The 19,024-nt window shown below is 37.2% G+C and overlaps 1 protein-coding gene across 2 annotated transcripts in view; it reads right to left on the bottom strand.

Annotated features, from left to right (window-relative positions):
* Positions 1-1,451: 1,451 nt before the first annotated feature.
* MRPL13 (mitochondrial ribosomal protein L13) overlaps positions 1,452-19,024 on the bottom strand; it is a 28,248-nt gene continuing 10,675 nt past the window's right edge. Inside the window, exons 4-8 of one of the 2 annotated variants that reach the window (XR_011468211.1) lie at positions 18,963-19,023; positions 15,004-15,090; positions 11,769-11,890; positions 4,900-6,541; positions 1,452-2,405 (exon numbers count right to left, since the gene is read on the bottom strand). Coding sequence is in view for 1 of the 2 variants with exons in the window: in XM_070391997.1 (XP_070248098.1) it covers positions 6,520-6,541; positions 11,769-11,890; positions 15,004-15,090; positions 18,963-19,023 (292 nt within the window). In the remaining variant the exon portion in view is untranslated. Of the gene's footprint in view, positions 6,542-11,768; positions 11,891-15,003; positions 15,091-18,962; position 19,024 lie in introns of both variants that reach the window. The other variant, XM_070391997.1, reaches the window with a different exon arrangement.

Here is a 19,024-nt window from a genome sequence, read left to right as displayed (position 1 = left end):
TGTGTGAACTAATATAAATTCAAAGTAAACATCATTACATAAAAGGGTACGGTCTTTTTTTTTTTAGTTTTATTCATTTCAAACGGGCCGTAGTTTGCCCACGGCTGTTATAGACTATACAGCTACTATGTGCCAGGCACTCTTTTAGAGGTTTACAAGAGCCGGACACTGTGCTAGGTGCTAGGGATACACAAAAGAAAAGATACATTCTTAGTCCTCAATGAGCTCAACTCATCAATGAAGAGATAAGCAATTATAGCACAATAAGGGAGTACTTATAATGTATTATATTATGTACAGGGAACAGAGATATCAGGGAAGAAATATCTACAAATGCCTAGAAAGAACTGAGATGTATCAGACATGGTGGAAATAGGGTCAGGAGAGGATAATTGGAGAATTATTACATGACAAGGTATGAGGGCATGATTGTTTGGGCATTAGCAATGTTCAAGAGGGACTGGGATGTGAAGTCCAACAATAGGAGTGGATGGAGACAAGAGTGGAGAGGTGGCATTACAAAAATTTATAGGCAGGTCCTATAGGCCTCAGGGAGGTGTGTGGAGTTTAAGCCAGGTGATGGGGAAATCACAAAAATACCCATTCCCCTCCACCTTCGATCATCACCTTCATGGCAGCAGAATATCTTCCAAGCTCTTGACTTTGATTTACATCGACCTTTGGGATGTTAGTGCACATAATACAATGATAGGTTTGAAACTTGCTTGCATAGTTAAACTTACTCTCTTGTTTCTGCCTTTCACCGAGAAAACCTGCCTCAGGTGGCCACTGGTCCAAGGGCAGCCAGAGACCCCTGAAATAGACTTGCACCCATGCTGAGGCTGGGGGGCAAGCCCAGCAAATCCCAGCCCTAGTCAACTGAACTCCAGCCAACTCAAGGCTCTCTGAACCCCATCTTTCTGTTTCTATGAAGCCTTCTTTACATAGGCACCACTGATTACATTATTGGCCATTGAAGATTGACTCAGCTTCCAGCTCTCTCTCCTCCCTAGAGGTCAGGGGTGAGACTAAAAGTTCCAACTCTCTCTCTAATCACATGATTGGCCCCCTGACAACCAGCCCCCATCTTCAGCTGCTTTCCAAAAGTCACCTCATTAACATAACAAAAGACACTCTCATCATTTAGAAAATTTCAAGCGTGTTAGAAAGTCTGTGCTAGGAACAGAACACCGTGATAGGAGGATACAACTGTTATTCACATTTGTATCTCAAGCACTTAGACTAGTTTCTGGAATGTAAATATTGGTTGCCTGATTGATCCCTGGTTAATACAGACTGGAGAGTTGGCTACTAACCACTGCTTCCAAGGTTTAGGCTTCCAGATCAAATTTTCTGAAGCACATACACATTCACATTTCTCCAGGACTTTCTGCTCTGCACACACACCGTGCACAGTAACAGTGCATAATAATAAAATCACTTTTCTAAGAAGTTATAAAAATATTTGATTTGGACTTTGTGACTCTGCCAAAAAAAGTCAAGGGCAGATGCTTTATATTCAGAATTTTCTCTACACCTCAAGGCCCTTTTTAGTTCTGTGATGGCTAACGAAGATGCCAGGTGGCATTGTCATCTCAGGGTCGATTCTGAATGATTTAATACAGGTGGACAAGCTGGAGCCTCACAGCGACCTACAAAGGCACAGGTGTTCCACTAGCAACACAGGGTCTTCTAGCCGCCACTGTTTGCAAGCCTTTCATAGGTATTAACGTTGGAATTAAAAAGGGAGGGCTGAGCTCGAAATTCAGCCTTGAAATGAAGATTGGTTTGAAATCAAAGAGCTTCTAATGGGCCAAATGGAAGTGACACAGACGTGTGTGTCCTTCAGAGGTGCTCTGTGCTGTCTCCACGTGGAAAATGGATCCTCAGGCTTCCTGGCAGCCCACCTCATGAAGGCTGGCCCTCAGGGGCAGCGACTGCCTCTGTTTTACCAGTAGCGGAGCTCAGGTTTGCATTCTTTGAAGGTGAAGCCCCGAGCAGTAGTGATGCTGCAAAAGTACTCAACTCTTACTTTAGATTTTTGGGCACAGAGAGAGAGAGAGAATTACCATTTCTCTGTAAGAGTCTGTGTTTAAGTTGAACTGGAGCCTTAATGTCTGTCTTGGAAGGATCGGACCTTCTGAAATAGGGTTCTATCCAATTCAAACGGGGCATTGTAGAGATTGGCAGCAGGATCCCTCCTGGGGCTTCTGGCTTTGCACACTCCGAACTTGCTACCTGTTCCATGGTGGGATTTTCAGCCAGGAAAGACCTGGACATTGAATGTTGTTCTTGGCTGAGGGTGGGACGAACCCCGTTTTCCAGGAGAAGGTAGGAAAACAAATCAGTCGACTGCAGCATAGAAAAAAAAGATGGGGGCACAGGCAGGGGAGCAGTGTCGAGATCTGGCTGGGAGGGAATTAGCAAGAAAGGAGAAGAAACTGTAGTAAGAATATGATAAAAACGGCAATTTACATGCATTTTTTTTCCAGGAGATTTTTTTTTCAATTACAGTTTACATCCAATATTATTTTGTATTGGGAAGACAATCATATTCTTTACAAAGTGATCTCCCCCCATGTTTCCAGTACCCACCTGGCACCACACATAGTTATTTTTCCCATTGATTTCAAGAGAAAGCAGGAGAAAGGGGGGAGAGAAGAGGTAGAGGGAGAAGGGGGAAAGGAGGGGAAGAAACATCAATTGGTTGCTTCCCACATGCACCCTTACCGGGGCTGGGGAACCTGCAACCCAGGTACATGCCCCTGACAGGGAATCAAACCCACTACTCGAACCCAAGACCCTTGGGTCCGCTGGCCAACACTCTAACCACGGAGAAAACCCAGCCAGGGTACTTTGTACTTCTTAATCACTTCACCTTTTTCACCAACCCTCTATTCCCCCTACTTTAGTCTTTTCTCTGTATCTATGAGTCTGTTTCCATTTTGTTTGCGCATGCATATTTTAAACCTCCTTCATTTGGGTTAAATCTTACAAGTGAAACAAAATTCTGCCCTTCGATCCTTTTAAAGATGGCAGTGTTGCTTCATGACCACCAGTCCTAGTCTCTGGGCCAGCCCATGGCCCACTATGTCTAAATCGAGAGACATTATTTATCAATCTGGCCAGCCACAATCCTTAGTATTCACTTTGTAAATTTAGAGTAGAAATTGGAATATGAAAGGATTGCATTCTGGGCAAAGGATGGCTTTAAAGACTTGCTTTATGTTGGCTCATCTGCTGGGTCCTGATTGAACGCAAGATATCCCACACCTGGAGGTGTGAATAGGCTCTGACAACAGTGTTGCTCTGCCCATCCAGGAGGTCTTGCAGTGAGAAGCTCCCTACTGTGGCCCCGCCCTGACAAGGAGATGGCACCAGACTTTTGTACAGTATCTCACTTGTGGCCACTTCTGCTGAAGGATGTGATGAACCAGTAATTACAGTGAGTACATATGTCCAATAATCCTACAATGTGGCGTATGCATTCCTAAAAAAGAATCCCTCTGTGATGGAATTTTGCGCCCCCAAAATAATAGGACGTATGGGAAAATGGAGTTGTAGCAGAAAACTCAAACACTGACCCATCATGTAAGTGATACAAGAAAACTACCACAATTTTAATTTAAGCATCTTAAGTTCCTCATAAAGACACATTCTATTAAATATAGAATGTTATTTTGAGAAGACATGAAGTTTGCCTGGTAGAGGTGTTTATAATTTTTCAAATGAAATGGGGCAGATGGCTGTGACTTCTTGTCCTGTTTCTCCGTTCCTCCGAACTGGCTTAAAACAGAAATCCAACTCCCATGGTTGTGTTCTTTGTGCCCCACATACAGAAGCTGTCCTGTGGCCCCAGATGAGATCAGATGGCACAACTGTTCTCATGCTGCGTGAGGCTGCAGTTATCTTCAGCCAACTGCAGAGGAGGCCTTTTCCATTTTCAGTTACCAGGAGAGCAGGCAATTATTGGAAGTTAAGATGAAGCCCTCTGTTGCTTTCGTTCTTGGCGTTGTCTCCTCTGTTCATCATTGTATGACTTTGGGCCAACTGGACATTGCAATGTCATATTTTCTTAGTTCGAAACATTGTAGTACTTGAGGCTCCTTTTGCCTTTGCTACTTCTAATCAGGACACGTCCTTAGGTTTTACTGAGAAACTGCAGCGGGCAGTGCACTTGGCTTGGGTGAAGTGTAGAGATAAGGTGTTTCGCATTATTCTCCCACAGGTCATTATGCTCAGCTGGATGCTTTTCACATCTACCTGGTGTTACCCAATAGCGCAGCACACTGGCTCCTGGTGGAACATTGTGCATGAGCAAATACCTGTTTGGTTTTAATGACTTAATTCTTTATGTGCACCAATTTTCATATTACAGACATACATAGTAACAGAATATATACATCAGTTTGCTTTGCCTTCCCAAATGATTCTTGAAATGATTAGGGTTTCCTTCTTTTTCTGTAAGAATTTTTATTTTTTAAAGTTCTCTTCTGTTTCATCTCTTCATTTTACTTCAATCCTGTTGGCTCAGGCTGTCTTTCTCCCTCAGGTTGCTGGGTCTCCTTCACCAGAGTTGTGGTTTTATTTGGCTGCTTGTAGATGTGGTCTCTTAGGGCACGTGCAGGTCAGGCTGGTAAACATTCAAGCAATGGCAAATGGGCTGTTGATTTGGTGCTAAAGTCTCTCTGCTCTGGTTCTCTCCAAAAGCAAAATGGAGTTAGTTCCTAACAGCAGGGAGGAGCATTCATTTGCCAACATAGAGCTCCAGTGTAGGTCTCCATCGGTCTGTAGGATCAGCAGTTCCCCCCTCCCGACCCCCAGCAAGCAAGGTTGACGATTGAATATTTAATATTATGATGTTTGGGCTCAAAATTCATATAGAACATTTTATCTCACCTCTTCAAATCCTGCAGTTTTGTTGGAAACAAGGACTTTCTTCCATGAGCGTTTCTAAACCAGGAACTGTGTATCAGGCAGGATGCTTAGGATGCACGAGACAAAAATTCCTCCTGATTAAAGCTGCTGCCCCAGGAGCTTGGGGCTTGTTTCCTATGGGCGCCCAACTAAGATGACCATGTCAGAGGTCAGGGGTGAAGTAGGGGTGCAGCTTTTTGGTCCGACAGTTTTTATTTTTATTATTTCCTTTGTTTTTGGTCCGACAGTTTAAATCTAACTGCCACTTTGCTGTGAATGGCAGCTGTTGACCTGTCCCAGGTTATGCTTGTGTTATTACAGAATTTGTGATACGTAAATATAAATACACTTTTTCTCATCTATCAGTGGCTAAGGCCATGGGCTTTGAAGCCAATCAACCCGGATTTGAATCAGTTCTGTGACCTTGATAAGGAGAGGATAACACTATATACATTATAGGGCTGATGTATGGTGTAAGTGAATTAACTTATGTAAAGCAGTTGTGCCCTGCACGCCAGCAGGTGGTTTCTAGCAACACTTCATGTTTAATGCCAGCTACTGAAACATACATCAGAGGCCACACATGATCACATCAGCAACTCTGACACCCAGGTGCACATATTTACAATCTCTATAGTTCCTTTCCACTCTGCAGTAGCCTGTACACTCTTTGCTGGGGCATGCGTTGGGGAAGATGTGTAATTTCTGTTTTTGCAATGTCTAGCACTGTGCCAGGCATGTAGGAGGCATTCAATACACTTTGCTGAATGAATGGGAAAGATGGTCTGAAATCCACCCCTTGATTGGCTAGGCAGGGCAAGAGAAAGAAAATCAAGAAAGAAAAAACATCATAAAAATGGCCAAATACAGTGGCTTAGCATTTAATTTCTAGAGACCAGATTTTGCTAGATTATTCCAGCAGCTCACTCTAAGTGCCCAGGACAGAAGTGAGTAGGAGCCTATGGAGGTATAGAGACATGGCACAGCGGTCTGCAAACAGCACAGAGCAGGCAGTGAGGTTTCTAGGGAATAGTTAGGCATTACTTTGTTATTTTGGTATCATGGGAACCAAGAGGCTAGATGGGGAAAGGATGGTAGCAGTTTGTAAATACTTCAGGGGAAATCTTACCCTGCTGAGAGGAAGGGTCAATTTAGAAGGACAGGAGGTTAGATAAAGTAGTCACAGAAGGAAAAGTGAAGGCGGCTCTCTTCCCAGTTGGCAGGAAGAGTGGTGGGGAACTTGAGGAAATGTGCATAGATGGGTCTTTATTAGCAACTTTCACTGCAATGCTACCCAGGACTTTTTTTTTTCATACATGCAAAATGGAATAGTTAGCCAAGTGAGTTAGCCAACTTTATTCTTATCACTACTGATAATATTCAAATCCAATTTACATGACAGCATTTCTATAAAATAATGTATTCTATTGCCATTTCCTGTAGAAGGAAGATCCCTTCCTGACCTTTCTCCACCACCTTTCAGCGCCCATAACAGCTTCCACCCCAATGCAGCAGCGCTTCACTTGGCCCTGCAGGTCAGGAGAAACTCGTCAGGAAGAAGTTTCAATCACCTCGTTGTGATTTTCTGTGATTTTCATTTCTTTACAGCCGGTAATCTTCAGGTCTGAAACAAAAAAATCAACATTTATGTCTTTGTGAATCATTATTTCATTTTCACTCTCCTGATGAAGGAAGATTATTTCTCCAATTTCACATGACATTAACTGTTCATCGAGAAATATCTACAGACATTATTTTCTAAGTTTTTGGTGAAAAACACTAAAGCCAAATCCTTACCAAGTAGAATGGTTAAGTGCAGATGGTTAATTTGCCACCAGGGGTGGTGATGGTGCACAATATTATGGCCAAGGGACTAGATACTTGCAAAACACTGCATATCAATAACATGAAACAAATACATTTCAAAAATGCAGATGCTCAAATTAGAACATGGGAATGATAGAGGCCAACACATTTACATTATCTTGAAAATGGGACATTTCTACAAAAAAAAAATCTTCAGGAAAAATCTTTTGGGAGATTCTAGTTTTCATTGTAAAATGGTGGGAAATTCATTTGGTTTGTGAATAAAATAAAACATAAAGCTATAAAACACAAAGTTTATGATACAGTTTAATTAGAGACACTTAATATTATTTGCTCCATTAGGATAATTTATTTTCTAAGGGAAAAAAGCATCTGAATTTCCATTGTAAGTCCATAAAATTGGGTATAAATGTAATAAATCTCAAAAGTATTTTATTCTTCTCCTTTAGGTCTTATGTCTTCTCTTCTTCTTTTAAAAAAATTTATCTTTATTGCTAAAGTATTACAGATAGGTCTTATGTCTTTTCATTCCTAAATCATTTCTCAGTATCATGCTTACTCCAACAAAATATTTAAGACTAGAATAAAATTTGGATAGCAGACTAATCTTAACAACAGTAAAAGGTGGGTTTGATCGAGTTTTAAGTCATTTCCATTGTATAGATGAGATTATTTAGAGTTAACCATTCCAGGAAATCCGGTGACATCACATATTCCTTGAACTAAAGGCTGTCCAGGTAACAGTGAGGCAGAGTAATGCTGCCTTTACACTCATTTCTCCTGGCCCTGCACCACCAGCCTGATTAGAAAAAGTTTAACAGTGCATTTATTTTTTTTAAAATATATTTTTATTAATTTCAGAGAAGAAGGGAGAGGGAGAGGGAGAGATAGAAACATCAATGATGAGAGAGAATCATTGATTGACTGCCTCTTGCACACTCCCTACTAGAGATCAAGGTGGCAACCCAGGCATGTGCCCTGACCAGAAATGTGACTTCCTGATTCATAGGTCGACACTCAACCACTGAATCACACCATCCTGGCTCAACAGTGCTTTAAGAAAAAAAATTAAACTCAAAAGATTGAGAAATTTGTTTAAATCGTATTATTGTTCATTCAATTAAAACTAACAGGAATTGTTACATTCAATTATTGCATTGAAGTCTTAAATTCTGTTGGCTAATATAGTAAATGATTTGGTTTTGATCATTTAAAGAGAGATTACTTTTTATTTTAACAACTAGTTCTAATCTGTTCATATCCAAAAGAACAGTTTAGAATGCCTAATTTGAGCAAAATTCAGCACTGGAAATATTGAGGTATATGGTTTGAGCCAATGCTGAGCTGGTTAAAATGAATGGAAAAGTTGGAATGTAACCTTGCTCCCAGGTCCAGCTAATACTGAAGAGCAGCGAATTAAGTTAAATCTTATAGGAAAATGTTACATGACTAGACTAGCATGAAATTATGGAAAATCTTGAAGATGTCTAGATCCTTACTCCTTGGGTTTTGAAAAGGTAAAAATCCTTCTCCACTGTCTGTACTTAAGTCTCTAATCTGAAGCACATTTTATAAAGGCAGAGGGAAAAATAGGATTTTCTGGATATGAATTTAACAAAAACTAGAAATCTGTAAATGTTTAGGATTAAAGGCTTTTGCATTAGAGTGCACGCACTAGGCTTACATCTCTGCTGTGTCCTAGACCTATACTGGACAGGACGCTCTCCAGGCTGCCTTTCCAGTGCTAATGTTCTGGCATCTGGAACCCTCTTTTCTTTCCCCAGAGCTGCCTGGATTACCTATAAAACAACCTAAACATATTCCTACTTTCAGGGAAGAGAATTCTAGGGCCGATCATGGTTGTCCTCATACCTCCTCCCTTTCATCCCAACCACCCTCTCTCCCTTGTGGTCACAATTCTAATAGCACATTCTGTGCAGGGCATTAAACACTATGAACAAGGGTTTTTCATAATAAACATCTATTTTCAAGCATTTATTGATGCTGAAACTTTCCACATTTAGTTTCTCTACAAAGGTGAGGATTTTGCTTAAAATAAAACAGTACTGACTTAATGTGTGAGACATAAAAATCCATTTCTTTCTTTTTTTTTTCTTTTTGGTTTGGTTTTATCACTGTGGATAATGTGAAGCAATTCTAGTTGAAAATTTTCACATATCTAGTTTTTCCTAAGAAAGTTCTCTTACAGAATTTTAAAAAAATGAAAACAAAGAGCTTAAAATGATCCAAGTTTTATTTTTTTTTTTTTTATTTTTTTTTTTTTTTAAATATATTTTATTGATTTTTTACAGAGAAGAAGGAAGAGGGACAGAGAGTTAGAAACATCGATGAGAGAGATCGATCAGCTGCCTCCTGCACGCCCCCACTGGGGATGTGCCCGCAACCAAGGTACATGCCCTTGACCGGAATCGAACCCGGGACCCGTGAGTCCGCAGGCCGACGCTCTATCCACTGAGCCAAACCGGTCCGGCCAAGTTTTATTTTTAACCTACATAATGAAACATTTCCATTACAGTGCTAGCAGTATGATTTCCATGATTATTGTGGTTTTGTAATGTGTTGGCAAAACTGCAATGATTATGGAAATAATTATCGATAGTAATGAAATAAGCTAACCATTTGAAAGCTATAATCTCAGCAAATTTTGATTAAAAAAGGATAGTGCTGTTGTTGTTTCTTTGATAAATAGGTTCTAAGTGAGCACCCTACACACTTACACATGGCAAACACACATCTACTCTGTACCATCAAAAAGCCCAAAATGTAACTTCATAACATATAACATTTATATATATCCATAAGATGTAAAAGTACTAAGCTATCAAGTGTATCCATTAATTTAAGAAGTGAGGTATATAGGCAATACTTCTCATATGAGAAAATGGATTTTAACTATAAAAAAGTATTTATAGTTTTCTCAAAAATTAGTTCTTTCCTTCTTGTTTACCATTGTTTTGAAAATGACTAAACAACTACATAAAAAAATCTCATGTTTGCTGAAGTTAGGCCTGAGAGAATTTTGTAAGTAATTTAAAATAATTTAAATTAAATTCTAACAATGGTAGCTTTTAATTAAGATTTAAAAAATGTTGTCAATCACCAACTGGGTTCAATGCTTAGTTTGACAATTATTATTATTGTTCAAAAGCTTTCTGTCTAGTAGAAAAACTAATATTTAACCAAAAGCTAATGATAATTCCATTTATAAAATGTACATTTTTATATTATGAAAATATTTCAAGTTTTATTGCTAGGGAAACAAAAAAACAAAACAAGCTATTTTTGTGTCCACTTATTTATGATGTAATCCAGGTACATCTGTTTGAGTCAAGTCTCTGCAGATTCACCAGCAGATCTATCTTGGATAAATTCCAGTTACTACATTTGAAAAAAAGATTATATTCTTGGCTTAGCTATTTTGGGTGGAACAGAAGCATATTTTAAGCAAGTTCCTTCTCCAAAATGAGGAAAAAAATTTTTTCCTTATGAAAGCAAATGTACCAGTAATAAGAAATCCCATTTTCAATGGACTGCATTGCATGATACCTCAAATAATTTAATTCTAGTGTACATAATAACACTCAATACTACAACTTTATGACATTGTAAATAAATAAAATGGCATAGTCCATTAAGGTAGTCACTAGCCACATGAGGCTATTAAAATTTCAATTAATTAAAATTATATGTAATTAAATATTCAGCTCCTCAGTCATACTAGCTCAGGGTAAGTACTCAAGAGCTACATGTGGCCAAGAGCTACTACAGTAGACAGCTCTGATTTGGAGCTTTTTCATGATTGTGGAAAGTTCTGTTAGTCCTGAACTAAAAGATTATCTGTTTCTTAGATAATTTTTGGATAATCCAAAAATGCAAACTTTTTCCTTATTACATACATTCCACAGTAATAAAAACTAGCTAGATTTGATGTTAGCTCTAAAGTGCAGAATAAAATATTAACTGATTTATGTTTAGTAACTAGTACACATATCATAATATATCCTCAAATTTTACTAAGTTATACACACCTAATTATTTTGGTAACACAAGTTAATATATAGGATGGGGCAAAAGTAGGTCTACAGTTAGTTGCTCAGATGGAAAATAATGCATCAATTCATAAGTAATAAATAAGAATAAACTCTGTGTTTTGCATTCTCACAAACTGTAAGCCTGCTTCTGCCCCACCCTGTATGTTGTGTGGTTACTTGTGAGGAAAGATCACAACTTTAATAGCATAAAGGAGAGCCTGGTATCTAGTACATATTCCTGCTACAAGGAAACCTGGAATGAAAAGAAAGGGTGAGGGACTTATTTCATGCAGAAGTAACAGCAGAACAAGGGCAAGGAAGAGTTAAATTGGACAAAAGGACTGCCAGTCTTAAGCAGTCTGCTATTGCTTGAACAGTGCAGTGGAATGGGAAGAATTTAAGCTGAAAAGATAGGGAAGAGCCAGGTCATGGAGAGATGGAAGACCAGGCAAAGAAACCTGGAAGCAATCAGATGAGACAGAGTATGTCAAATCTAAGCAGCTTTCCAGACCTGAGGTATAGGGAACTGTACAGAAAAGAGGACGTTTTTTGTTTTTCAATTTGGATTAAGACTATAAGTACCTAGGATTAAGGACTTTTCATTACATAATAGTCTTAGCTTAGTGAAGCAATCTGGAAAATGGAAAATCACTTTGTTTTAAGTAATGACAATTCATTTATCATTCTAAGAGACTACAATTAATACAAATAATGTCACCCCCAAACAAAATATCTGACAATCATAGGCACCTATGAGCACCTTTGCATTTACCTAGCAAGGTCTTAAGACTTAGAAACTATCTACATCTAGAGTTTATTTGCGGGTAGAAGCTGCAAAGGGTATCCAAGAAAGTAAAAAAGAAGGTCACTCTTTCCACCTCAAGAGCCTTATCATTTAAGGAAAGAGGGGATACTAAACTCAACTTAAAAAAACAAACATTAAAAACAAAGACGGGAAAGAGAAAGACTTACGGAGTCCACAATCTTGGGAAAGCCTCTATTTCTTCTTGTGTGTACTCATCTAGACGTTTGGGTACTTTTCGTGGTTGTGGAAGCTCTTCCACTAAATTCTTAAGAATATCTTCTGGTATATCCTGGATTAAATGAAAATTTAGGCTTAAGTTTTCTTAAAACATATTCTTTACTAATAAATTAGTAATACTTAGTATTAAATAATAAACAAAAGCAGTATTTATAAAGTGAGAAAAAAAGAAAATTTGGAAAAATCCCTGAAAAATACATTAGATCAATGAAATTACCATATAGTAATATATTTCATATTTAAATCTTGACAAACATATTTCTATGATAAATTAGACGTCTTCAATTCTGAAAACTATGAAGTCATTAAGTTCTATTTAAATATACACACATATGTATAGTTTAATGTTTTTCCCTTCTTTCAACTTCAAAAACGTACTGCCTTGGTTCATTCTCACAATTTTTCGTCTGATGAATGCAAGTACTGGGTCTATTACTTCCAGTGCTACAAACTTGTAATCCACACTCCAGAAAAAATATGATGTCAGTTTGTCCCATAATGATGGTACGTTTGACCTCTTGATTATGGTTGGTGTCTGCCTACCAGATACTTAATATAAAAGTATCTTATCTTTTCTTCTTCAAATAGTATCTTTTCTCTGTGCAATGATGTCTTGAAACTAAATATCCTGTTCTACAATAATATTTTTCCTGATGACTACAGAATATGCTGATAATGGTCACCTTTTAAATTCAGTATCATTCCTACATTTTTTAAGATGACATTCTTCTCTAGAGAAAAGTTTTTTCCTTTTCCAGAAAGGAGAAGACAAATTATAACAAGTTAAAAAAATTTTAGACTGTCATTGTGGATTCATAGATTTTTGTTTTCTATTCAACGTATTTATCACTACTATTCATCTTAAGGCTAATACAGTCATATATGTGGTCAGTAGGCACCAATTCAACCTACCTCTTATGTTTATTTTGGTATTTCTCTATTGGTGTTTGAGCATTGCCTTACCTTCTGCTACTTATTATTTTAGTATTTTGCATGAGTATACTCTGTAATAAGTTTGTGTTTTTTCTCATTCAGAATCAGAATCAACCATTTTCCTAAAGGGAACCAGGTTCCTTTCAACAGGGGACAGCATTTAGAAAATAAGATCTGGGCATTGCTGTGCTTACTTCTGTTCATACTGTCATTTTATTTTATGAGCCAGTGGCCTGGTGCACGAATTCATGCACAATGAAAGGAAATTAATTAGAAGAAATATTTTAATATAGCTATTCGCCCTTTATAATAGATTCGCCCTTTATAATAGAAGTGTCAACCAAATTTATGATCGACAATGACAGATCAAAACACACGTGTGAGACTGGCACCAGCAAGAGCTTTTTATGTATCGTGCATGCGCAAATCAACTTAGCCTTTTATAGATATAGAATAAACTTGTTTAATTAGACAAGTTATATAAACTTGTTTAATTATACCTTTCTGATTTAGCTATACTTTTTCCAGCCCAGGAAGCACCCCAACTTCTCTTTCAGGTAATTGTCAGCAACACAGCAGTAAATATCAACACGAAGCAGATTATTATTGTAGATCAGGCAGGGCGAACAAAGGGTAAAATATTTAACTGCAGCAGTGTTTGACTATATTCTGCACAGTGAGAAAACCTGAAGTCATTTTCAAGGTCCACCATTTCTTACTTCTTTTCAGTCGGGTCAAGTTTCTAAGCTTTCTAAATCTCCGTTTTCTGGCTAATGAAAAGAAAATAGGATTCTACCGAGTCTCTATCTACCTACTCCAGGACTTCTGTGAGGATCAAATGAGATGAGGCATGGGAAAACGCTTCACAGACATTTGGTTAAACTGTAAAATGTTTGGACCTGGCTATAAAGCACGTTGTGTTACTGGGCTGAAGAAACTGCAAGGAGGCTAGTCACTAGGGAGGAAGTCGGGCGTTGCTACGTGACGTTGTTACCTGGTGCCCACAGTGATTGTTTCTGGGCTGTGCTGGGCTGTGGGCCGTATTTTGTGCCATGGGGTCTCGACAGTGTTGGCTGTGATTTGGTGGGGTGTTGCTCCGGGGTGGTGGTGGGGCCTGTGTCCCACTTGGGGGAAGCCGAGTGTTGCTTTGTCAGCACCAGGTCTGTGGTGCTATTCCTTTGTAAAGTGTGTGTCACAGCAGCTCCTGCTTTGAGCGTCTTCCCCCTGGTGGTTAGTGCGTGTCATAGCAACCGATCAGATGGTTGGAGGGGCACTTAGCATATCAGTCTTTTATATATATAGATATATAAAATTTTTAAAAAGTTAAAGTAAAAAAATAATCTAAAAGGTATTCTCCTCCCCAATTCTCATTTCCTTCCCTATTCCTTTCATCTCTTTGTGCTCATGTGCCAGTACATAGTCAACTTCATTTTCTCATTTATTCTCCCTGTATTTCTTTATGCAAAAAGCAGATATAGTAGATATGTGTGTAAACATTCATATGAATATATGCATGCAAAAGGTGGTAAGTTAGCTACATTGTCACCTTGCTTATTTTCACTAATATATCCTGGGAAAAACATTAATTATCAAGTCGCAACAATGTTTGTCCTTCTATTTTTACAATAGTACTCAACTGAATGGATATCAAAGTTTATTCAATTTTCTATGAGTAAGCATTTATTTCTATTATTTTACTATAATAAATCATGTAAAAATAGTAACCTTGTATATTTTCAGACTGAAAATGAGATTGCTGGATTGAGCAGGAATCTCTTTATGTATTTTGTGAAATGCTTCATAGTTGCCAGATTCCTTGTGGGTTTGCACCATTTTATACTTCCATCCGCAATGCATGAATGCCTTGACAAGAACAAGTGTTGTCAAGCTTTTGAATATTTAACAATCCATTCTTGGGAAAATGGGCTCATTTATTTTATAGTCTGAAATTATTTAAGTAATTTACTGTTCAACTGAACTACCATGAATACTTAAAACATCTCCATTCAAACCTGGCTACCTTAAAACTGGGATAAATAATATTACTTCTGTGTCTTTTAGAAATTATAGTTTATTTAAAAAAATGCGACAGTATCATCAGAAAGAGAAGTTATTAAATTCTTGTGATTTCATAAAGGCCATTTATATTTTGGTGAAGGACCACAATTATTTTAAAAGAAGAGAAAGTATTTAATTGAGGATAAGTGTCGTTACCAATGACCACTGACTTACCTCATCTGGGAAAAGATGCAACCTCTCCATCATGGTCCTCCTGTGAAGGTTTTTTGGGAGCATGCCATAAATAGCTAGTTTTACAATCTGGAAAAACACATAGTTAGGAGTCAGTAACATACAAATATGACTTGTGATATCAAGAAGGCAGATTTAATTAGACAGTGATGGAAACCAGTGGGCTAAGACAATAGGTATATGAAAGGAAAAAAACCGAGACCAGAGTCGTTATGTGGCAGCAATAGAATTATTATTTATACATTACTATTTCTTTAGGCTCTATATTTGTTTAATTTATTTTTTAATTAGCAGGAAGGACAAAAGGAAGAGATTAAAAATATCCTGTGGGCCAATTTTAGCTAGACTAAGAAGTTCTCTAAGCTCTTACAAACACCTATGGCTCAAATATTTATTGTGTAGTGACTAGAGCAGGAGGTTCCCACCTCAAACACTAAGCCTGACCATACAGACAGTTATGACACCGACTTGAGAGGTCGCAAATCTGCAATAGTGGTAATGGCTAACATTCACGGAACTTGCTGTGTATAGTGGTCAGTGCATTCATTACATCTGATCTTGTTTACAATGCTGAGCCTCACTTCACAGAGGAGGAAACAGATGTAGTGAGATTATAGAATTCCCCTGATACAATCTATATCATAAAAGGCCTGTGGTCGTCATGACCAAATGAGCAGTGGCTCTCGCGGTGGGTGGGGCGGGGTGCCGGCAGTGTCCGCAGACCATGCAAGGCATTGCAGGGTGCGGACATGGCCCTGATGGCAGGCTAGGCTAGGGGACCCTACATGCGCACGATTTAATTGTGCGCTGGGCCTCTAGTGTATCTACAAGTGTCCATGCTCGAATTCAAACAGGCAGTCGAACTCCCAGAACAGACACACAGTACAGGAAATCACACCTTCATGTGTTTCTCTCCATAACTTACCAGGAAGACAAAAAGTCTCTTTTCTCTACCAAACCCATTACCAATATGGCAAACTAACCTTTCCATGATTTACTTTTCCCCTTTGATGGTTATCCTCACTGTTGGTTTGAGAGTGATTTCATGTATGTTTTGTCAAGAGAAGGCCACACAGTGTCACCCTGTGTTCCATACTCTCCCGGGGGCCTCCTGGCATACAGTGTATAGTAATATAAGGTGAGTTCTTTACAAAACTGCTGATGGAGACATTTGGAGTGTTGTATAGATTTTCATCATCTGTACTCACATTTCAAGGATATAATTTCACATGCATTAAAGCTAAATGCCTTAAAACAATTCATGTTAGAACAGGGTTTCACTACAAGAGGATTTTCTGTTCCTTCTATTTTCTCATCAAAACCTTTCTACACATAAAAGCTAATGACATCTCATAAATATACTCCATTTATTTTCTAGCTTAGTTCTGTTAGTACTTTATGTTCTGGAGACTTTATTTAAATATTAACATATTGTTAAAATGAAGTCATAGAAAATTCAGTTCCTCAGCCACACAGCCACTTTCCGAGTGGTCAGGTGCCACCTGTGGCTAGGGGTGACCATGTTTGACAGTGCAGACACAGAACTTTCCGTCAAGGTAGAGAGAGAGTTTTACTGGACAGCACCGATCTAGAAACTAGCCTTTAAAATGTTTAATGTTTTAAAAAGTCTTCTGTAGAAACTGACAACGTTAGAATTATTCAGCAACTTTTCTGGATAAGCAAGTCAGCAAGTCATTACATACTCAGAAAATCATCCCTTTAGCAATTTTACTCTATTAGTAGGATTACATGGCATTTGGCTTCCATGTTCTTAAACAATTTAGTTGTACTTACTTGAATTAATAAGTTGGTATTTTAAAAATTTACTCTATTAAAAAATGCAAACATAACAGTCTACTTTAGAAAAAGTGAGAAAATGTGAAAAGGTTATAAGCTGAGAGGAGAAAAAGACAAATACACAAACATAAATATCCCCCAAATAAATATGACACAACATGCATATACAATCAAGTAATTCTAGCTATATAGACTTAAGCAAATGCTTTAAGGAATTCAGAAAGTGAAAAAGATAAAACAAGGTGAGTTTAAAAACATCACTTTTCTCAGATAACTGGTAACCCAGGGCATGTGCCATTTAATGCACACAAAATAACTTTATTAACTAGTTATAGGAGGTGGAGAAACATAAGAAAGGAACCATATTAGAAGAAAACTGTAAGTACACAAAAGCTCTTAAAGAAACTAAAATATATGACAGAGGGATAAAGGACAGAAGGAAAGGGCTGAATCAATATATTTATTTGAGTTTAGAATGATCTAAGTGATTTAAAGTGCTTTGAAATATTTAATAACCTAGTAATAACTACTAAATGTATTAATTACGTATTTTACAAATACTATTCCATGAATACCAGAAGAATGCACTATGAAACACACTCTCTTACAAGTCACATACACTAAGTACTGACTCGCAAATTGTCTGCTGGGAGAAACTCATTGCTCCAGACAGACAGGTAGTGGAAGTAAAATCATTGCCCTCTTCCTTAATATGCCAACACAGAGTCAAAATTAGGACTTAAAAAAAAATTAAGATCTTTTAACGAGGTGATAATTCAAATGGATTTAACTCTGAAATAGTTTCCAAGCCTCCATCCAACATTTTGCAATACATTTCATTCTTTGTTTATATAAAAAAAATGAAATTACTATGTTACCCAATGCCAAATTCTTAACATCAAAAAGTTGAATTATACTGCCTCCTAGTGTTCAGTGAGGATACCTGATTAATATATAAACTTTAATATTAAAACTATAATTTGTGTAACAGTTATGGTGTACTATCAAAGTTTAAAAAAGAAACAAATAGTAAAGTTTCCTTAAGAAGGAAATTAAACCCAGAAGGAAGGCTGAGTTATATGAAGGGATTATAAGCAAAGAAAATCATAAAAAAAAAAAAATAAATAACTGTATAAAATAATAACAAGAATGTTGAATTGAAAGAATTTAAAAAAATCTTGACTTTGTGTGGTTGGCACACAATGCAATGTACAAATCTTGTATTGTAGAAATGTACACTTGAAACCTTTATGATTGTATTAACCAATGTCACCTTAATAAATTTAATTTAAAAATATCTTAAGGATAGGGAAAACATATTGATTGTGAGGGAAAATGGGTATTAAAAACCTTCTAAGGACCTCCTTGATTTGATTTGAAGGAAAGTAAATATATTGATTAATCTTAGACTTCTAATGAACTCTACCAATCCAAAAGAAGGTAAGAACGTGAGGAAAAAATAAAATACAGCACAGTAAAATTTAAAGTAAAACTATAAAATGTTATATTAGGCTAATACTATCAAATGAAGGTTTATAGAGCTACATTAATATTTTAAAAAGTAGACCTCAGGTTAAAAAGCATTATTGGAGATAAAGAGGTGCATACACCCTCATCAATTATTTAGGAAGATTATAATTCCAAACTTAAATTTTTCTACTGCTAAATCTTCAAAATATGCAAAGCAAAAACTGACAGAACTACAAGAAAAAAATTAACAAATCTACAACTAAAATTTTAATATAGCGCTTTCAGATAATCAATAAATCAAGTGAACAAAAAATTTCAGTAAGAATATAAGATTAGAATATAGTTAACGTATTTGCTGTAATGAATAAACATGTAGTATATATATCTTTCTCCCCAAGACATTTTCAGCAAACATATATTTTAGGTGATCCAGCAGGTGTCAAGAAATTTTTTTAAAAGCATCACAATTCTTTGACTAAATGCAAAACATACAAAATAGTAATGTTAAAATATATAGAACTGAATGATAATAACACTTATCAAAGCTTGTGTGGTAGAGTTAATATGAAGAATTTATAGTCTTGAATGCTAGCTACATTAGAAGAGGAAAAAGATTGAAAAAGCAATGTCTTGCTTTTTCCATGGGCAGGTGGGGGGGAATTCAACAGACTTACTGCCACTGGATCCTTTCGGTGAAGTTGTGCAGCTGTTACTTGTGTGAATCCACCTGGGTAGC

This window comes from Myotis yumanensis, unplaced genomic scaffold (assembly GCF_028538775.1).
Source record: "Myotis yumanensis isolate MYYU_CA2020_CCGP unplaced genomic scaffold, mMyoYum1.0.hap1 SCAF_15, whole genome shotgun sequence".
Lineage (NCBI taxonomy): Eukaryota > Metazoa > Chordata > Mammalia > Chiroptera > Vespertilionidae > Myotis > Myotis yumanensis.
Note: the sequence above shows the minus strand (reverse complement) of the source record. Positions and strands in the feature narration are given on the sequence as shown.